The sequence below is a fragment of the Myotis lucifugus genome, unplaced genomic scaffold (genome assembly GCF_000147115.1).
Source record: "Myotis lucifugus unplaced genomic scaffold, Myoluc2.0 scaffold_7, whole genome shotgun sequence".
NCBI classification, from domain to species: Eukaryota; Metazoa; Chordata; class Mammalia; order Chiroptera; family Vespertilionidae; genus Myotis; species Myotis lucifugus.
Window position 1 is genome coordinate 12,782,713 of NW_005871055.1, and position 21,886 is coordinate 12,804,598.

Here is a 21,886-nt window from a genome sequence, read left to right on the forward strand (position 1 = left end):
GCCCACTGGTTGGTTCAATTGCATGTTATTTAATCTCTACACATTTATATTTTTTTCAGTTTTCTTCTTGTAATTGATTTATAGTTTTATACCATTGTTTTCAAAAAGATATTTGATATTATTTCAATATTCTTAAATTTATTAAGATTATTTTTGTGACCTATGATATGATCTCTTCTGGAGAAGTTCCCATGTTTACTTGAGAAGAATGTGTATTTTGTTGCTTTTGTATGAAATGCTCTCTACATGTCTTTAAGTCCATCTGATCTAATGTTTCATTAAGGCCAATGTTTTTTATTGATTTAGCATGAATGATCTATTTTTTAAAAAATATATATTTTATTGATTTTTTACAGAGAGGAAGGGAGAGGGATAGAGAGTTAGAAACATCGATGAGAGAGAAACATCGATCAGCTGCCTCCTGCACACTCCCCACTGGGGACGTGCCCGCAACCACGGTACATGCCCTTGACCAGAATTGAACCTGGGACCCTTGAGTCTGAAGGCCGACGGTCTATCCACTGAGCCAAACCGGTCAGGGCATGAATGATCTATTTATTGATGAAAGTGGAGTACTAATGTCTCCTACAATTATGGTATTGCTGTATATTTTCAGTTAAATTTGTTAATATTTTCTCTGTACATTTTGGTACATAAATATTTACAAATGTTTTATCCTTTCGTTGGATTGACCTATTTATCATTATGTACTGACCTTCTTTGTCTCTTTGTTTTATTGTCTACTTTGTCTAATATAATATAGTCACCATAATTTGCTTTACATTTCTTTTGTTTCCAAGTTATTTTAATTTAAAACACCACTTGAGTTGTTTTCTTAATTTTTTCCATTGTGATTTGGGATTTTCTGATTAAATCTTTAAACAAGAAACTCAGAAATGAACAAGGACCCACAGGGCTTTATAAAATGGTATACCTAATTACCATATTATGAAGATTCTGGTAGCATGCAACAGGAATGAGATATAGAACCAGACAGACCTGAGTTTAAGTGTGAGTACCAACTCTTACTACTTATGTAAGTTTAGATATATTTATTAAAATCACTACATCTAATTTTTTGCACATATAATTGTAACAGTTGTGGTTAATGTTTTCATTAATTTTGAATGAACTTGACTCAAAACTTCATACATGGGTCCCATTACTCATTTTCCATAGATCAAGGTGTTCTCGTGTTTCTTATGTTTCTTTTAGTCATCCCTGCCTCTGAATTCATGCTCCTATTGAATTTGTTCAATTTCCAGATCATCTCACTTTTCTAAGTGTGTTGTCCTTTTTCTGTGCAACTTGTGCCCATGCTAGACTGTACCTTAATAACTTTGCTCACTAAAATAAGTTTACAAAATTTGTGCAAGGGACAAGCATATATTCTGAGATGTAACAAGCAACTTAAAATTGAATTGAAGATATTTCCATTCTTACCAAATCTTTGGTGATTCCCCACAGCTATTTCTCACTGGATGTTTTATTTTCTCTCAGGCTCAGCCTGACACCTATTGCTCATTCTTAACTCTGTCCTTGCTGGTTCCTTCCCTCTCTTGTACCCTTCTCCCAAAATACTTGTTGGCAATGATGAAAATGGCACCAGATGTTAGACTGGAGGTGTCAGGCCAGACCGCCATTCAGCAACCTCGATAATTGAGTTCAGCTAAGAAAGAATTCAGAGCCAAGACTCAAACTATAAGAGAAAGTTTATTTATAACACCATAGAGGTAGAAGAAGTGATTTATAGAAGAAATGGGTGCAGGAAACAAGTTACATAGGCAAAAGAAGGGCCCTTAGGAGAGAGAAGGGTAAAGGCAATGCACCTGAAGGGGAAAAGGAGGGTATAGGAAAAGTGCAGGTGTGCTTCTGAGAGGGAGAGCTGCCTCAAACGTTAAATGAATAATGAGGACAGCACACCTAGGAGCAGACCACACACTATATACACCTTATTTTCATCAGCGTTCCTGAAGAGTATAGTCATACAAATCACTATGTTTAGAAGCTGTACATAACTAGGTATATACAATTTCTACAAGGAAGAGGGGTCTTGAGTTTATCAAACACATGAAATAAAGTTCATAGAAAAAAAAATAGGCAACCCTTTTATAACAGGATGTTGGGATAGCTATGATAAAAGTATGTGTAAAAGGGGGAGAATGAACATTCTAAAAGCAAGATCCCACTCAGAGACTACTTGAAATGGAGACCAGGAAACCCAAGAGGTCACTTATCTTGTGAGTTTTTCCCCCCTATATTGAAGAAATGGACACAATGCAGTAAAATATCATAGCAATTTCCATTTAAATTTGTCTTAAAAGGGGATTCATGAAAGGAAAGGGTAGTTTAGGAAGGAAGTACAGAAGGAAATGGAAAACTTACCAATATCTCAAATTGCTTATTTTATATCTTTCTGTACTGAAGACTGTGATGACAGTTTAAGCCAGTGGAGCATTTCCTGGGGTATCTCACAGTATCCATAGAGGAACAAATGATATATTCTAGTAGATAGCTGAGGAGCTCCACAGCCAGCAGCAACTAAGAAAAAATTTTCTTCCCTTGCTCTATTTAGAGTCTCTATTGTTATCCTCTAGTTCTCTTGTACCTTACACCTTTCTGCATCTCTCTCTTCTTGGTCTGTATTCAAGGGGACCCTTCTTGGATCAGGCCATTTTATAATACTGAGAATTTCTGTCTTTTTTAATTTCTCAAAGTTAAGACTTAAGGGGAGGCATTTTGTAAGCTATTTTCTTAACTATCCCTGTTTCTATTGACAGATTTTCAGAAGGCCCATCTTCTCTAATATGTGTTGGAGACAACGAACACCCACTGCAGCCACCATTTGCTGGAGAATCAGTGCTCTCTTGGCACTATTCTATCCTATTTTTGCTCTGCTTAGTCCCTCTGTATTTTGTGTTTAATCCACTTTACTGTGGTGCTGACTCCTGGACTGCAAGTGCACAGTTAATTTGAATAGTATAGCAGGCATATTTTAATTGCTAATAACAATGATTTAAAGAGCTAAGGGTTATTGTTCTCATTCAAGAGATGTCTGAAGATAATGCATCAGCCTAGCAAAGATACCAAGTATCCAGACTCTGTCCACCATTTTACTTCATTATGCTCTGTGTGCTGGCTTTTGTTTTCATCCGTGTCACCTCATGATTGAAAGATGGCTTCTGTGCTTCACGGCACTATCACATCCATTTTAAATTCAGGCTGGAAGAAAGAAGAACTGGATGTGATGGTACCAACACCCCTCCACTTTCATCTTATTGGCTAGCACTGTCACACAGCAACTCAAACTTCAAGGGAGACTGGAAAATGGAAGAAGCGGGCTGCAAATGGACATTGTATCAGCCAAATCATAGTGCTTGCCACAAATGTGAACTAAAGAAGTCCTATTCTAAACTCTCTCCAATGATCAAAAGTAATTGATCCCATGGTGTATGTTCCATATATTTCACTATTCTACTCCTTCCCTAATTTCACATAGCATACCCCATTTTTTAAAAATTAAATAACTACTCTGTAAGCTGAACTAGAACAAGGGTAATAATCACAATGATGTTAATTTGCTCATTAATTACCTCAGCTAATGTAGAATTATTAAGTATCTATCGCTTATTGCCAAGCACTGGGACACAATGTTAACTAATGTGCATTTCATGTCATTGACCATGTCTTAGCTGCACAGTGCTTCACCAATTAAAAATGCTCTCAGATATTAAAAGCAGAAAATTCAAATAACTGTGATTTAAACCATATTATCACTCTATAACTTTCTTTTTAAAAATTCTAAAAGATGTTTGTAGCTCCACAATATTAGGGTACTGGGGTTATGTCTCTGTGATTCCTTTCATGGTTACAAGAAGGCTGTCACATTTCCAAACATCTCATCCTGCAAGAATGTGTTCAAAGGCAGCCAGGAGGGTGAGAGAATTGTTCTCTCTTGCCTCTTCTTTTTATCAGAGAATGGGAGAATTCAATCTTCCCCAGAGACCTCCTCAGCAGACTCACTGGCTAGAACAAGGTCATGTGGCACCAAAAAGTATCCAGTGCACAAAGGCTAGTGGGTTGAGAATGAATATTGGGTAGCCAACTAAAAGTGATGTCATAGATGCTTTATAGCTTTCCACACACTTTCACATTGATGATCTCATCTTATGAGACTACTTTCCAAACATACAGAAACTCAAACCTAGAATAAGAAGTGTAAATGGTATCTGCTGTGTGGGAACTTCTGGCTGGGAAGTAATTTAAAGGTCCTTTGAAGGTGCAAATTTAATGCAAGGGTTTTAAAGATATAATGTATTTAGCCTATAAATTATACATACAACAGCCCAAGGAGTAATTCAGAAGATTTTTATAGTTTGGGAAGATAATTACATGGTGGAATGAAAAGAGAAATTAGGGTACATGGATTCTAGGCTCAGCTTAGGGATTCTAGGCTCAGACACTGGAAGGATTCTGAAGCTCTATTTCATCATTTGTAAAATTATGTATTTGAACAAAGTTAGATGACCCCTAAACTCCTTCTCAAATATAAGAGTACCTATCTAGTTATCATGCTGGAAGTCATGAGGTAGAAGAATATTAAAAGTTGTCTATTCCAACCTCTTTTTACAAATGAGGTCATTTAGGCTCAAAAAAATCACCATTTGTCCAAATTCACTCATCTAAGTTAGAAATTTGAGTCTTAGTATATAACACACTATGATTTCACAAATAACTGGTATTCCATAGGTTTTTTAAAAATTCAGCTCTTCCTTTATCTTCTTTTTTACCTTAGGCAGGATCTCTCCATTAGCCTTTACTCTATTTAACAGAATGCAGATAATAAAATAAAAAAATTTAAAGCCTATTTTTTAGCTGTAAGATCTTAACCTCTCTGTAAAATGATAATTATACCTTTCCCCATAGTTTTTTTTCTTCTTTTTTGAGGACTAGATGAATTAACCTATTAAGAAAAGTTAGTGTATGACTGACACTGCAAGTACTTAATCCCAGCCACCCATCTCAGTGCTTAAAACTCATCCAAGAGTGAGAAAGGTCCTAGACCAATTTCCACAGCAGTTAGTGTGAAGAGTGAATCTGAATCTCATGATCATTATTTTGTCTTCACACAGTCATATCTTTTACCTTCACATTATGTAGATCTGAAGGTTCTGTGTACTAGGTTAGGATGTAGTACATAACTGGGAGCCACTCACTATGCTGTCATTGAGCTCAGTATCCAGTGTTTTGTACAAGACCATTTGAATCACTTATATCTGGGATTCATGGATGGGCTGCAGGGGAACAGGGACCCATCTAATATTTCATTGAAACGGGTTTTTCCAACCATGGTACTACTGACTGGATCATTCTGAGGAGCTGTCCCTTACATGGCAGTGTGGTTAGAAGCATCACCTGCCTCTAACCATTAGACACTAGTAGCACCACCCTGATGTCGGTAATCAAAAAGGAGTACCAAGCTTTGGCTGGGGCTGTGTGGGATGTTTCGTTCTCACATCCCTGTTTCTCTTTCTCTCTCTCTAAAACTCAATTAAAAAATCTTTAAAAAAATCATGTGTCTTAAACTTGCCAAATGAGCCATGGGGAGCATAATCTCTCCCCCCCCCCCCTTGTTCCACTGTGATAAAGCTTAATATGTATGTGCACTTCTTTTCTGGGAGGCTTATCAGTTTCATCATATTCTTAAAAGAGTCTATGACCTCAAAAAGACTCTTACTCAAAGCCTTTCAAAATAATAATGAAAGAATGCACATTTCCAGCTGTAATTGTGGGGGAAGATACACCATCATTGCTAAATAAAATGGTGCAATTTGAAAATTTACTATATACATACTCATTTATTTCTTTCAATTACTTTGAAGAAGCAATTCACAAACTATATCTGGGAAAGTATCTACTTCACAAACTGCTATTCCCAGACTGCAGGATGACTTTCACAGTCTTCTACTGAATGTAGCTCTAAACTGCCAAAGGGATAGCGCTCATGAAAAGCAACAACAAACAAAAATCCCAAACCTCGTCTGGAAGGAAAATAAAAATCAGTTGTTTCTTAGAAAATAAATCCAATGTCAGTATTGATTTCAAGATTGACTGGAGAGATGGAAGGGAAGGGAAGGAGTGGGAGAAGGTGAAAGGAGGGGTGGAGAGGGAGAGAGCGAGCTGGAACGCTAAGCCTTGAAAGTTCCCAAAGGGAGTGTCTTGGGAGAGGCTCCCTTTTGCTGGGAGTCGCCCCCAGCCTCCTCCCTGGCCAGCCTAGAAAGACGGCCGCCAGACTATTCATTTCTCATTCCCAAGTCCACATTGTTCACCCACTGCCGAAGTGACCACATCCCAAGAGCGTCCTCAAAGCTCAAAAGGGTCAATTCACCCAGTCTTTACGGCCCCCATTCTCATCTACAACCGGAGCTTAAATCCCAAATACCAGACCTACAGAAGCAAACAGGAAACGTGTCTCGTCTTCCAAGGCCCCTAGCGAGCTCCCCAAAAGACAATTAACTTTCTCCCCGACTTCTCGGTCTGTCTGCCTCCGCCGCTCTCCCTTTTGAAAGAGTCACAATGAGAGGAGAGCAGGAGGAGGCTCGGGGCTGGGGGAGCCGCGAAAGCCACCCCAAGAGATGGGCTTGGACCCCAGCGCACAGAGGGGTGCGCCCCTCCGCGCCCCGCGCGCCTTGTCCCCGCCGACCGCGCCTCGTCCGGATCTGTCTGCTCCGGGTCCGCGGGGCGCGAGGGGAGGGAACAGGAGAAAGAGGAGGGCCGGGCAGCGGAGGGAGGAGGCGGTGCGTGCCTCGCCTGCCAAAGAGAGGTCTGTGCATCTGCGTGCGAGCCCCCGCCCGGGACACGCGGGGAGCGCGGCTCCACTGGTGGCGGCGCAGCCCGTCCTCTTGGGCAGCCTCCGGAGCCGGGCCCTGCTCCTTCTCCCAAGTCTGGTCCGGGCTCTCTGTGGCTTCAGGGGCAGCAGCGAAGAAGGAAGAACGGTCTTCTCGGCTGTGGATGTTCCGTCCGGGAAAGACAGCAAGTTGTGTGTGCGCCCCGGCGCGGGGAGAAGGTGGCCTCCGCCCGCCAGCCATGTGAGTGAGGAGCTCGGCCGCCCCGGGGCGTGGGCTCCGCCGCTTTCTCTCCTCGGCCCCCTGGTCCCCCGGACGCCGGAGTTGCGCGGTTCCCGAGCTCCGACTTCCTGCGCGGGGCTGCCGGCTGGGCTCTCCCGACCCCGCCGCGTCGGCTGTTGGCGTCTGCCTCGGGGCGTTGCTGCCTTCCCATCCTGGTCCCCTCCCTTCAGAGGCCGGCTGGAAAATGCCTCGCTCCCTCTTTTTGGATTCAGGGATCTTATGTGTCTTCGAGGGTGGGGGTGGGTGGGTGAGGACATTGCAGGGGCTGATTATGGGCTCGCCTTGGCCTTACCCCAGGGCTCCTTAGCCCAGCTCTAGATGATGGCCCCCGTCCCCTATGTCACCCCCGCTCGCCTTCCCCAGCCTCATGGCCCAGACAGACAACTTTAATCGTTAACGCTGGCGCTGGCCGCAGTTGACAAGATTTAAAAAAAAAAAAAAAAAAAAAAAAGTAGCCGGAGCTCCCCTGGAGTGACACACTGGACTGTACAGGGGCTGCGAGGTGGAGAGGAAGCCGCAGGGGCGAGGCTTGGGAAAGAGGAGAGGTGAGGGAAGGGGGCATTTGCTGTGGACTCTGAACGCTGGGGTTGAGAGTTCTGGAAACGGAACTCCAGGGTGCATGGGCTTTGGGCTTCTGTATTTATTTCTTTATGGAAAGTGTGGGAAATGGTTCAGGAACTCTTTTTGAAACAGAAGCAGAGGTGGTAGTCAAATGCTTGTGGAACTATTTGAATAATTGGGGTTGGCTGTAGAGTACTGGAAAGTATGGATTACTTTTCAGATTAGACACTGACAATCATTGAACTGGAGAGATAGTTCCAAAAATTTTATTGGCACCAGTGAATCAAAATTGCAGAGATGAAAATAAGTCATACACTGGCTTTCTTTCACTTACTCCAGGAGAGTATAGTTAAGATTGAAGGGATTCACAAATGCTATTTCATGAGTACTGGGAGTGCCTATTAGCTCCATCCATTCTATGTGTCTAGACAGTCTATAAAGTTTGGTGAATTTATGGTGCTCTGGAAGTGTGAAATTTATTCTAATCATTTTGTTTGGGCTCATGCAGAGACTTCCCACTTTTGAAGTCTTGAGGCAAGTTTGAGTGTTTATTAATTAAAAGTTGTAGACTAACTGAATTGATGTTATCTACTTCACTAAAAAACATTGAACTCTCAATATTTCTTATTGTTTTACCAGGGATCATCACCCTTACTACGGCGGACCGGAAGTTGAGGCCCAGTGAGGCTGAAGATCCATTCTGTTCATAGACACTCCCCATTACGGAACTGTGGATTACTTGTGGTCCCAACACCTGGTGGTTTCACACCTTCACTTACTCTTGCAGCCCCAGAGCAGTTACTTTGGGTCCTCATTGCCCCATCTGGAGAAAGATGGCATCCAGCCTGACGTGTGCTGGCGTGATCTGGGCTTTGCTCTCGTTTGTTTGTGCTGCTACCTCCTGCGTGGGGTTCTTTATGCCTTACTGGCTCTGGGGATCCCAGCTGGGCAAGCCTGTGTCCTTCGGTACTTTCCGGAGGTGCTCATATCCTGTGCATGATGAGAGCCGGCAGATGATGGTGATGGTGGAAGAATGTGGGCGCTATGCCTCTTTCCAGGGCATCCCCAGTGCAGAATGGAGGATCTGTACCATCGTGACAGGCCTAGGTTGTGGCCTCCTCCTCCTGGTGGCTCTCACTGCTCTCATGGGTTGCTGTGTGTCGGAGCTCATCTCCAGAACAGTGGGAAGAGTGGCTGGAGGAATTCAGTTTCTGGGGGGTAAGTGACTTGCTACACTTGAGTTGTTTATTGGAATCCCAAAGTAATATTGAAAATTATGTTCCGGTTGTCTATTGAGATTATTATAATTGACACTTGGAATGCTCTGGAGAAATAGACATGAAATGGCTTTGGTGATAGATTACCAAAGTCAGAGGTTTTTAGTGGAATTGCTTTACAACTTGGAGAGTTCTTAAATTTCTGTACATCCTTACACATATATCCATCATTAGCCTGTGAGGCAATAACATGTGAGGTCATTTATAATGTAGTAGGGGAGACAGTTTGCATTCCATCACTTCTCGCTCTTCATGTTCAACAGTAAGCAATTAGATTATCTGTGTCTTACTGGAATCCTCAGGTCTTTAATCAAGAAGACATCATAGAAAAGTAGAAATGTTTTTGATTCAGCATTGTCATCATAGATCTTTTAATACTCTTTGGTAAAACTACCCTTATCCAATCTTAAACTATATTTCTAAATAAGTGATTACTGTTTTAAATAAGATACCAGTTTTGCATTAAGAACTATGAATTTCACTATTCTACAAAGATAGCTATAGCCATAACTATCTTGTTAGGATTTCATTTCCCTAGGTACTGTTGCTGTTAAGAAAAAAAAAAGAACATTTAGCAAATGATGTCTACTTGTCCCAAATGGACTGGATAATGTCACTAACACCAGGACAGGTTTGATTTTTACTTGGGTTTCCTCCAACAAGTACTGCTTCAATATCTCTGGTCATATGGTTTTAATTATACTTTACATATTTTCCGCTGTGCCTTTCACCTCCATTTTTCAACCTGAAAGGCTGAACTTGTCTGATTTATAATCTACCCTGGTGAAATATGACAACTATCATAGATAATGCAGAGTGAAGGGGAAAAGCTAGGAAAATATGTAAAATGTATTTGTAACTTCATTATAAAGTAAGAGTCTGTTACTATTTCATTTGGTGTTTCCTTACAGAGTTTTGTGAAAAATCCCGGAAAAACAATTAAAAATTGATAGTTCTGAGATAGTCTACTTACTGGAGAAACCCCAACAAATTATTTTAGATTATTTAATATAAAACTTTCAAGTAATGTTTAAGTAAGAAAATTCTTGTGCTAAAAAATGCAAGTGGCAAAAAGTTTTGTGTTTTAAAACAAGAGATAGAGTTGCTTGCAGTTCTTTATTTCTTTACCAGATATAACTTTGTTTTCATCTGTTTTTTCTCTGTGGTTTTGCATCTCACTCTGCTCTAGAAGGCAATTTGGGGGCCTTAACTCTCCTTTCTTTATTGCTTCAGTGTTCAACATTAACCAAAGTCTTGCATGTGATATGTGTATTCATACAGAAATAAAGTAAATAAAGTAAAACTATTAGGAAACAGAAAGATTATTGTTGAAAGTTGCAATATAAATCCAGAGTTTGAAAACGTGATACCACGGATTTTAAGAATAAAACTAATGCCACGAGTATTTAAATATCTTTCGTTAAGAATAAACTTGATTTTGATGTTTTGTTTCACTTGGCTCAGGAAAAGTGCTTAGGCAGTTTCTTTTTCTCCTCTTATGGTAAATATTACTCTCCTCCCTCCCCCTTCATTTTAGGGCAGGAACTGCTATTATATCTGGCAGAACAGGAAAATGCTTACAAAGAGAAATCATTTTTTATTGATTATCTTTAAACATACAATGAAAGAAGGCAACAGAAAGTGAATCTGAGACCCATGAGATTTTATGCTTCCCTCTCTAAACTATGTATAGATTTTTTTTGGATTATATAGAGCTAAATGTTTTACTTAACAGAAAAACTCAAGAAAGACCATTGTGGAAGTTAAACATATATTTAAAAGGTACTGGTTTTTTTCTTTAGATTTTCTTTTCATGAACTCTGGCTTGGTAAGTGTTACTGACATTAAGCTAAGGATATAGTTTATTACTAGCAGTTGGCATTCTCTCATTTTTCATATATATTTTTCATAATCTGGCAAAAAATTCTGAATGTAAAACCTAAAAGAGTTTTTCTGAATTGAAACTCTTCAGGGCACAAGTAGGTAAATACATCCTATTACTCAAATAATAGTAAATTTAGAATTAAAAAATAACTTGAATTATGGAAAAGGCTTTGGGAAAATCTGCCATTGATTGCTATCATTTAATGGTAAACCAGTTGACAGACGCAAAAATACTTCAAAAAGAATTTCTCCTGTTGTTTATTTCATAATTGTCTGGATTTTTATTCATAAACACTTAAGTGGTAAGTAATTTTATTTTATGCAAAATACCAAACCAGTGAGTTCTATGAGTACCACACATGGCAATACTTCAGAAATATAGTCAACATACTCTCCTATAAGGCGGATTCTCTTACTAAAAATGGTTCACCAAGAGGGTTATGTTTAGCAAAAGTTAGGGTTGTTCCAAAAACACAGGAAGCAGCGGAATGGCGAAGTACAGAGGCATCCTGCTTAACCTGCCTGCTGTGTTGAGAGTTTGCACATATGGTGTAACATCAGGCAGTAAAACCCCTGCAGTACTTTGGAACTAGTTAAAGGACAAAATGTCAACCTTAATTTTGAATAATCTTGCTATGGTTGATTAGAGGTTAAAATGTCACCTGTCAGCTGATAGAACAACACAAAAAGAGACTGTTGTACATGGGCATTTGCTACCTATAGGAGGAATACTTCTAAGAATCAATGACTTCAGCTTTTCCTGTGGTAACATAAACTTTGCCACCATCTCCATTTATATTTGAAGTCATTTTTTTGGTCATAATTTTCAAAAGCAAGTCTGAATTCAGTTTTACCCTTAAGAGTTGTGTTTTTGGGTTTTTAAAAAAGATTTTTTAAAATGATTTTTAGAGAGAGAAGGAGGGAGCGGAGAGAGAGACATTGATGGGAGAGTGAGACATCAACCGGCTGCCTCCAACACACTCCCTACTAGGGATTGAGCCTGCAACCCGAGCATGTGCCCTGACTGGAAATCAAACTGGCAACCTTTTGGTGTACAGAATGACACCCAACCAACTAAGCCACACTGGCCAGGGCCTTAATTGAGTTTTTAAAAGGCATGTAGAAAGCCTTTGAGAAATATAAGATAACAAAAATGCTAACATTTGCATCGTGTGGAAATGTGCTATGAGAAAATAGAAGCTTTAATGTTTATTTGTTTGTTGAATATAAAATTATTTGCTTTTAAATATTGCTGTGGTCATTAAGTACTATAACAGAGTTTTAAAAAGTTAACATCAAACTTTTTGATGTAAGTGATAGTAAAGTATGTGCTCTGTAGATGAAACATGTAAGGACATTATAAAGATATATTAACTAAGTTCTTGCAAATGTTGGTATCTGAATTTATAGATTTCATTTTAGGAAACTTCTGGCGCTGTATGTAATGCGGATTTGGAGTAATCCACATTTAGTTTGAATGTGAGTCACATATATTTATAAAATGGGTGTAGAATGCTAATCAGTAGCAAACAACTATCTTTCCAATTTAGAAATTGTTCTGTCCTCACAGGCCACGGGAGACCATCTCCTCAATTAATTGATAGTGAAGTGCTGCTCAAGACAGTAATGATGACAAAGGGTTTCTTTGAGCAGCCTTTTCTCTGTCTGCTGAAAGTATCCTTGCCTTTCTAGTATTCCCTCACTACAGGCTTTCACCTGGGCCTGTCTTTCACCCCTTTGGGATAAGGGCTTGGGACTCCCCTTCCTTCACTCCACTTTAAACCTGACCTGTCATATGATATGCCACATTCTGCTTTCCTTCATACCCAGGTTCTTTGTCAAGTGACAGCTGAGGAACAATATAAATGATAAGTGTTGGCATATTAATGAGCATAGTAGCTTTATAGTGACAGTGTCTTAACTGGAGTTGCTCTAATTTTAAGAAGGCCAGGCATTTCTTGGGCCAGTTCGGGGTTTATTTTAAAGTACATCTTATAGATATTTTATTCATCTCCCTGTAACCTACAACTTAAGGTTGTTTTGAGATCTAAGCCAGGGGTTCTCAAATTTTAGTATGCATCAGAATCACCCATAGGACTTTGTAAAACACAGATTTTGGGGGTCCACCCAGGAATTTCTGATTCAGTAGGTTTGGTGGGGGACTAATAATTTGTATTTCTAATAAGTTCCTAGATAATGCTGGTTTTGAGAACACATCTTAATAATCTTGTTTTAAGTTAACCATTTTGTGTTTTTAAAAATGTGACCTCTGGTAGATGGTTTACTTTCAGAACTTAAAGTTTAGATGTATCATGAGCTGATATAAACCTCTCTAATTGGACTATAAAAAGACTCACCTCTGTAATTTAGTATTGTCTGAGCACATCCTCATTCCATCTCTCCTTGTTCTTGTCACAGAAAGTTGTTTTCCTGGAGTTCTCTCTCTTCATACATATTTTATACATATTATAATTATAATATATGCATTATGCAATATATATATGTGTGTATATATATATACATATATATATATATATTCTTTCATTTACAATTATCCTTTACCAGAAACAAGATTCTATAGATGGAGAACTTAAAACAAGACCTTAATGTATCCTCTGTAGTTTTCATGCAGTGGCTTTTCAGTAAGGAATTACTAACTGAAAGACATGAAGACCACTCAGACCACAGAGTCCAGCCAAGACAGCCTTTGTCCAACTCTGAAAAACCATGTATATCTTGGAAAAGCAGAATGGTTAGGTCAGGAAGGCACTTAGGAATCAGCCAGTCTGAGCTTCTGCTGCTAGGCAGAATGATACATTACTTAAACCAGCTTTGACCTGGACTTAAACATCTCTAGGGAAGATGTTACACTGTTACACTCTTGTTGAATAGTAGTACTTTCTAGGGCCACAAATCACACCTGCCATCACAATCAGATGTCCCACATTACATCCTATATAATAAAAGGGTAATATGCAAATTGACCCCTGGGGATGACCAGTCGCTATGACACACACTGACCACCAGGGGACAGACACTCAATGCAGGAACTGCCCCCTGGTGGTCAGTGCACTCCACAGGGGGAACTCCGCTCAGCCACAAGCTGGGCTGATGGCTGCGAGCGCAGCAGCCGTGGTGGGAGCCTCTCCTGCCTCCTCAGCAGCACTAAGGATATCTGACTGCAGCTAGGCTATCAGTTGGACATCCCCCAAGGGCTCCCAGGCTGCCAGAGGGATGTCTGACTGCCAGCTTAAGCCCAGTCCCCCAGGGAGCAGGCCTAAGCCTGCAGGTGGACATCCCCCCAGGGGTCCCAGGATGCAAGAGGCACAGGCTGGGCTGAGGGACCCCTCGAGTGCACGAATTTTTGTGCACCAGGTCTCTAATTGATAATAAAGAGGAACAAGCTTGAGATGGATAGTGCAGCAGTGTGAACAGGGTCTTGCCAATGAGGAAGAAGTGACAGGGAGATGCAGTGCAGACAACCAGCAATGAACGCCACACACAACATCTACTCTGGCTCTGGATTTCTTAAAGGCAGGACATCAATCATTTAACTGATCTTTTATAAAATCTGAAACATCAAACTTTATATAGTTGTAGCTAATAATGTTTTAAAATTACATTTTCAAAAAGTCGTTGTCCAGTTTTACTTTTTTGCATACTTTTTCCAGAAGAACTTCTTTAAGCCTTAATTTGGAAAGTTTTTCATGGTTTTCAGACCCAAGTTCCCCATATGAATAATTGATATCAAAATTCAATACAATATTCTTTTAACTCTCTATTGGGCCTAAAAGTCACCTGAGAGTTTATTCCAAGTAGGGAGTCCAAGGCCCAGCCTCGGAGGGTCTGATTTAGTAGATCTGGGTGGGGTCCACAAGAAGCACTTTTAACAAACTCCTCATGGGTTCTGGACACAGGTGGTCCACCAACCACATTTTGAGAAACAGGAGCCAATTTTATTAACTTAAATTCTTCTATGATACTGGTGTTGGGGAACGTAGACTTATATGTTAACTAAGTATGGTTTATCCAATCTCTTACATCCATAGTTGTTATTTTGGGGATGATGTGATATAAGCAGCAAATATCAGAATTAGTGTAGGAATGGAGCAATTTATAACTGTGTTTTCCTTTAAGGCATTTTACTGACCTGAGGTGTTACTGTTAATGGGCAGTCCTGTAAGCAGAATAACCAAATCTTTTCCATGCTATGCTTTGACAAAAATTCTATTTTTGTTGCTGGTGGAAATGGGATTCTCCCAGAGTCATGGGTCCTTGAAAAGTCATGAGAAAAGCATTTCGGGGACCCATGCATAGGAGGATGTGATCAATTATGACAAGGTTTATTGGAACAAAACCAAAGGACTGTCCCCAGGTGCCTGGTGTCTCATCCAGGACCAGGTGGCTTAGCTCTGTCCAGCTGTGAAAGAAGACCGGCCTCTGGAGCAGCAAGCTTGCACTCGGGCCTATCAGGCCCAGGAGGGCCAGGATGCAGAGATGCAGAACTTCTCTATGTCTCATTTCCCCATCTGCATGTCCGCCGCCAAGGCCTAGTGGAACCAGCATTGTGCTTGGGTGCATGAACAAATGAACAAAGAAACAAACTAATGAACAAATGAACCTTGGGCCTTTGTTAAGCTTTGATCATATCTTTTTGAGTTTGGGAAGGTTGTAAGCTTTCTTTTAAACTATCCAATCTCTTTCCTAGCTCTTTGCAAGCTTGTGCTGGGGCCTCCTTCCCTTATCCAGCCCTTTCCTGGATCTTCCAGGGATCTGTGTCCCTGCCCAATCCAATCCTTTCCCCAGGCTAGGCACCTTCTCTTTATGGTTGCCATCTTGGCTCCTACTGAACATGCTGATACTTCCCCACCGTGCTCTGTGTAGTCTGGGAGAATGGACCAGTTGTCCCCTGGGGAAATGGGAAAGCTGGTCCTTTCTCCCTACTGGGGATTAGCTGTAACTTCTAGATTTAATCAGGGTTAGGCTTAGCCTAGTTTTGTTCCCTTCTCTTTCATTAATATCTAACTAGCTGCTCAGGCTAACATTTAAATTTGTCGCTCCAGCTGCAAATTACAAACTACTGTCATTCCAGTGCTATGTTTTGCATCCTTCACCCTTCAAAAGTGAACTGCTGCTGGTTTATGTTCAGTTAGGGTGCGCTCAAAGCCCTGGTTTCTTTACTGTCAAGTGTACTCAATCTTTCCCTATTTGATTTACTTGTTTTTACTTCCTAGACTGTGTCTTTGAAGTCAAATGTAACAATCATCATTCTTAAAAATGGTGGAATAAGGAATTATCCATTGCTCTGGAAGCTATTATATTAGAAGCTATGCAAGACTTTCTTCTTAAAATTGTTTAGATTGTTTACTTTTTTTTTGACATGGTCCAAATCTTCATTTACTTTATACAGAGTTTTTCTAGAGTACCATTTGCTTTTTAACTTACTTCCCTTTGTTACCATCAGCTAACACAGCCAGAGCCAGGCACTACTGAGGCAGGGTCAGTATTGACTAGTTAGCTTTGCTAACTCATAGACTGCAATATCTATTTTAAAAAATTCAAAACCTTTTACATCATCCTATACAGTATCACAAGGTGCATAAAATGTTGCACTCCTACAGAGTTATTGTTGTTACTCTATTAGTATTTTAACTCTCCAGTACATTTACTTGGCAAGAGTTGTGTGTTGCTTATAACCAGAAAGAATAACTGCATCAAGTTCAAGAGTTTTACTTTGGCTGTCATCAAAGTTCATATTTTTTTCTCTTAAGGTATCATCTGCAGATGTGTTCTGTAGTGTACCAGTAGGCATTAACAGGAAAAAGCAAAACAGTTTTGGAAACATACACTTGAGAAACACTTGGTTATAGGAGTTAATAGATTTAATTACAGCAGAAGACACAGAGTCTTTAGTATGTTCATGCCTATTACCAATCTCCTGGGGGTGGGGAAGGTATACTGTTTATTAAGTGTTGTATTAAGTGTTTTCTAACTTATTTGAGCCCAGCACACCAATGGGACCACTCATCTGTGGAACACTCAGTTCTCATTTCATCCCAGGGAGTCAGGTAAATTTTTTCTTTTACAGCTGAGAACACTGAATTTTAGAGAGTTATTGGTTGAGCTGTGAATATTATCACCATAAATAAATGTTAATTGAAATTCCACATTGAATTATATACAGAATTCAGAATTTCTGACCATTATGATATTAGGTCTCTGAACATAACATTTTTAATGTTTCTTTGGTATTCAGTTTCTGTTTGAAGTACAGTAGAACCGCTTGGAATAATACAATATACCAACATTTGCCAGTTCTCAAGAAATAAATACATTCATTATTTATTTCAGAGTTAGTGTTCATAATATTATGTGTAGTAGAGAGGCCATTAGAGGAGTATGCCAACACATTTGACCAAAGCAAATATTCTGTCTTTTAAAAGTTATTTAACAGAAGAATTTTATCTTTCACTGTTGCATGCTGGCCAAGTTTTCTAGTGTAAATACCCCTTGTTAGAAGCCTTTGTAATAATACTTTGTTAAGGATAAACATAATGTTAATTCCAGAGGACACTCTTCTTTAACAAAACCAAGGACCTTGTGTCTCTCTTTAGAAATGAAGGATAATATTCTATGTTGTAAGTCTTGATCAATAGAATAGTATGATAAAAACAAAGTTCTAGCTAAATCATTCTAATGGAGTCTACTGATTTCCCAGGGACTTTTGAATGATTATTTTTAGAAGATCACGAGGTTGGAGTAACTTTGCCCAACTTCTGACACATTGATAGTGCTGACTCATTATTGGGGGATCTCATTAGCTTTTCTTTTTTTTTCTCTCTCTCTCTCTCTCTCTCTTTTTTTTTTTTTGTTAATCCTTACCCAAGGATACTTTCCCATTGATTTTTAGGAAGAGTGGAAGAGAGAGGGAAAGACAGAGAGAAACATTGATGTGAGAGAAGCACATCGATATGTTGCCTCTTGCATGAACCCTGACGAGGACATGGGCCTGGAAGCAGCCCGCAACCAAGGTATGTGGCCTTGACTGGAATCAAACCTGGGACCCTTTGGTCCACAGGCCTGCTGAGCCAAACCGGCTAGGGCTCATTAGCCTTTCTTTATATGGTAGACATCATACTGATTAGTGATTTGTTCTTGGAGTTCATGAAGCTCAAACTGTAATGTAAGCTTCAGAACTGATCTGCTTACAAGTTCAGTAAATAATTTTCCTTTCATTTGTCTCATTTTTAATAATCAGACAACACCAGATACCTTGATGTACTAAGACATATATAAAAACTAGAGGCCCGGTGCACAAAAATTTGTGCACTCGGGGGGCATCCCTCAGCCCAGCCTGCCCCCTCTAACAGTCTGGGAGCCCTCACAGAATGTCCTACTGATGTCCCTGTGGGGAGCGGGCCTAAGCCGCAGTCTGGGCTCCCTCTGTGGAAGGCAACTGGCCGATCAGGTATATAGATACTTTCTGAAGGCAGCACAGACTCCTTCCTTATTTCTTTCCTCTGTGGTTGGAGAATAGGGGACTAAAAGGTGGAGACAGAACTGTGGCCGGGCCTGGGGCTCTTGTAGGCAGCAGAAAAAAGGAGAGGGCTGGGGAAAGTCTAGACACGGTTTTCTTCAATTGTCCTCCCTTCCTCCGGGCCCCTCGCTCTGTTCTTTCCTTGTCATGGTGGACGCTTGGGCCTCGGACTGACAGGAGCCCAGCGACGATGGAGTTCAGCCCCCTCACTTCTCAGCTGAACATACAACCGCCTCACATTCCAAGTGGAGCTGTTTTCAAGTGGCTAAAGTGCTGGCAATTCATGCCTCCCGGCCTTTCCCCTCTCGGGTTTCCTCCTTGGGTCAGTTGCAAACTTCACCGAGACACTGAAGCAACTCTGCCTGGTAGTTCTGCACCAGCCCCTGCCCGGGCCCAGCCAGGCACTCTTCCTTGAGGTCTCTGGGTCCACAGTCTGAGCTCAGGGAGGTCACCCAGAGCTCGTTCCCCTGGACAGGTGGGGCAGGGGGGATAGCTTGAAGAGCTGGAGGAAGATGGCAGAGTAAGAGTTGGTATGAACCAGCGCCTGCTTAGCCAGACTTCCTAAGCTCCCCACCGGGCCCAGGCTGGGCCCCTTCCCCACACCAGGAGGATCCCAGCTGAGGTCCCCTCCCTGCACCCAGTGCTCTCCTCCCTGTTCTACCACTGGGGGAAGGGATCAGCTCACCTGCTCTGAACCCTGCCAACCTGGCAGGCTGAGGCACAGGCGGTGCAGCCTAGGGTGCTGGTGGCTGCGAGCCTTCTCCCCCTCCCTGAAGTGTAGGGCGGGGTTGCAGCAGCTCACAGCCGCCCCTGGGCACCATGCATGGATACACCGCTCTCCACTGAGCCACCGTCCGCCCGGGACCTGTGGGGGTTGGGGTGGCCTCCGGCTCCCACTGGCCCCACTGAAGCCAGACTCAGCTTGGCCAGCCACCCCTGCCGCCAGAGGGCTGCGCATGCCCCATGGGCCTCATCGCCCTCATGAATCCATGTGGTCCGGTCGTCCCATCCCAGGAAGTGGCCATCCCGATCGCCATGGCTCACTCCCCAGTGCAGTTGGGCCTGCCCAGCAAGCATGTAGGCAGAAGCTGGGCCTCTGAGGGGAAGGAGGAGGGATGTGCGGGCCAGGGCAGAAGTGGGGAACTTGGCGGTGTAAACACAGCCCCCCCCCCACGTGGTGCCGGCCCCTCGCGCTGCATTCCCGAACCCCTGGGTGCCCCTGCTCAGCACTGTGCTCTCAGGCCTGGGGTGGGGGTGAGGGACCTGGAGCTGCGGCCTGAAGGCAGCCCTTGCTGGCTTGGAATCGCAGTGGTTGATCAGGGAGGGATGCGGGGTGCCAAATTCCGCCTCTCTCTCTCTCTCTCTCTCTCTCTCTCTCTCTCTCTTTCTCTCTCTCAGAGGGCCCCGTGTCCCCGGCAGGCGGGCAGGGGCTCAGGGGAAGGCAAGCGATGCCAATCGCCTCGCCTGAGCCCCCGCCCGCCCCCGGGTCTCACATGGGAGTGGGCCCCCGTCCCCGGTGGGTGGGCGGGGGCTCAGGCGAAGCGATCAGCGATTGCTTTGTCTGAGCCCCTGCCTCCAGATGGCACACAGGGGCCTGGATGGCGGCTCACGCTGTCCCGCCCTGCCTGCAGTATGCAAATTAGCCGCCATCTTTGTTGGTGGTTAATTTGCATATCGCTCTGATCAGCCAATGGCGGGCATAGTGAAGGTATGGTCGATTACCATGTTTGTCTATTATTAGTGTAGATATTGTTGGGTAAAAATAAAATTTCATTATATGGTTCTCTGTTTTTCTTGTCTCATCTCTTCAAATAAAGCAGGAACTTTATTGTACTTTATTTTTCTAGTCCTGCAGTGAGTAGAATAGTAAACATCTTATATTTTCAATTACTACTTGATGTATTATTTAGTTTTAATTATTTATTAGCAACACTTTTTTTATCTGTAAGGTGTGACCTTGTTCTTCTGTACCTCACAGAAATATTTCAAATATCAAATAATATAATGTTACAAATGTGGACATATAAAGCAAAGTCTCCTTAACTAAAGTCCCCTATATAATGTTAGTCCTTTGGGAATAGTATTCTTCAGTCATAGATGCTGAAATGATGCTGCATAACACATCCCTCTCTTCAAGGACATTTTAAAAGCCCTGAATAGGTTTTGTTTATTTTCTGCAATAAGAAACCAGCTGCTGCTGTGTTTTAATGGTGTATGCCCCACAAATCCTTTGTTGAAATCCTAATGCCCCATGTGATATTATGAGGAGATGAAGACTCTGTTAGGTGATTATGAGGATTGAGTCATCATGAATGAGATTAATGCCTTATAAAAGAAGTCTGAGAGCCTGGCTGGTGTGGCTCAGTGGTAGAGTGTCAACTTATGAACCAGGGGTCACAATTCGATTCCTGGTCAGGGCACATACCCGGGTTTTGGGTTTGATCCCCAGTCGGGGACATGCAGGAGGCAGCCGATCAATGATTCTCTCTCATCATTGATGTTTCTCTCTCTCTCTCTTCCTCTCTGAAATAAATACAAATATACTTAAAAAAAAAAGAAGTCTGAGAGAGCATCTTTGTCCCTCCTGCCAGTGAGGATACAATGAGAAGAGTGCAACCCACAACAGGGTCCCTACCCAACCATGCTGACTCTATGATTTCTCACTTGCAGTTTCCATAACTGTGAGAAATAAACTTGTTATTTACAAGCAACTCAGTCTAGTATTTTGGTATATTAGCTCCAAAGGTCTAAAATACCAGCTTAACTTTAATACTGTGTTTCAAAAACTTATTTGGGAATGGCAGAGTCCTATTCACCTGAAATATACATTAGCACCCATTTTTATTAATGGCCAGCAGAACAAGCTTTGGGAAATGCTGAGTTTTAAATCCAGGGGATCAGTGTTTATTGAGTGCCTATTATATGTCAAATATTGTGCTAGGTACAAATTGAGATAAGAGCTCTGCATTTGAGCTCATAGTCTTACGGAGAAAACCAACATGTGAAGTATAATTACAGTCCAGAAGACTCATGATACATACACACACTTCCATGCTTGGCTGCACACATGATGAGCGAGGCCCACTCAGCAGCCTAGTGTAGTGCTCACCAACCTCACATAGTGTGCCTGTCATTTTCCATTCTGCCTTCTGCTTGGTCATGTATTTCAGAAGACTACATTTCCTGGAATACTTAACACCTGCCATTTGAATACATTCAGCCAATGGAGGTAGGGAGAAGCCAGGGTATTTCTCCCTCTCTAGCTCTTTTTGGGCATTACCTTTGACAACAGTTGTCTCTCCTCCTAGAAATTCCAGCCCTTCATGGTCCCAGCTCCTATTAGTAAGCCATTGCCATGATCCTACGATAGTCACACAGCCCAGCTCCTCCGTCACTGGTAATGCTATCTTCTTCCAATATCACTCCAGTCTAATGGATGGTAGCAGTTTTCTGATGTTGTAAATTCCTGGACCACCTCTTTAACTCCTGTTTGACTTTTT

General features: G+C 41.7%; 1 protein-coding gene across 2 annotated transcripts in view; it reads left to right on the plus strand.

Annotated features, from left to right (window-relative positions):
* Positions 1-6,825: 6,825 nt before the first annotated feature.
* LHFPL6 (LHFPL tetraspan subfamily member 6) overlaps positions 6,826-21,886 on the plus strand; it is a 234,499-nt gene continuing 219,438 nt past the window's right edge. Inside the window, exons 1-2 of one of the 2 annotated variants that reach the window (XM_023748867.1) lie at positions 6,826-7,088; positions 8,328-8,906. In XM_023748867.1, coding sequence (XP_023604635.1) covers positions 8,522-8,906 — 385 coding nt within the window. In that variant the 5' untranslated portion in view covers positions 6,826-7,088; positions 8,328-8,521. The remainder of the gene's footprint in view (positions 7,089-8,327; positions 8,907-21,886) is intronic. The other variant, XM_006083581.3, reaches the window with a different exon arrangement.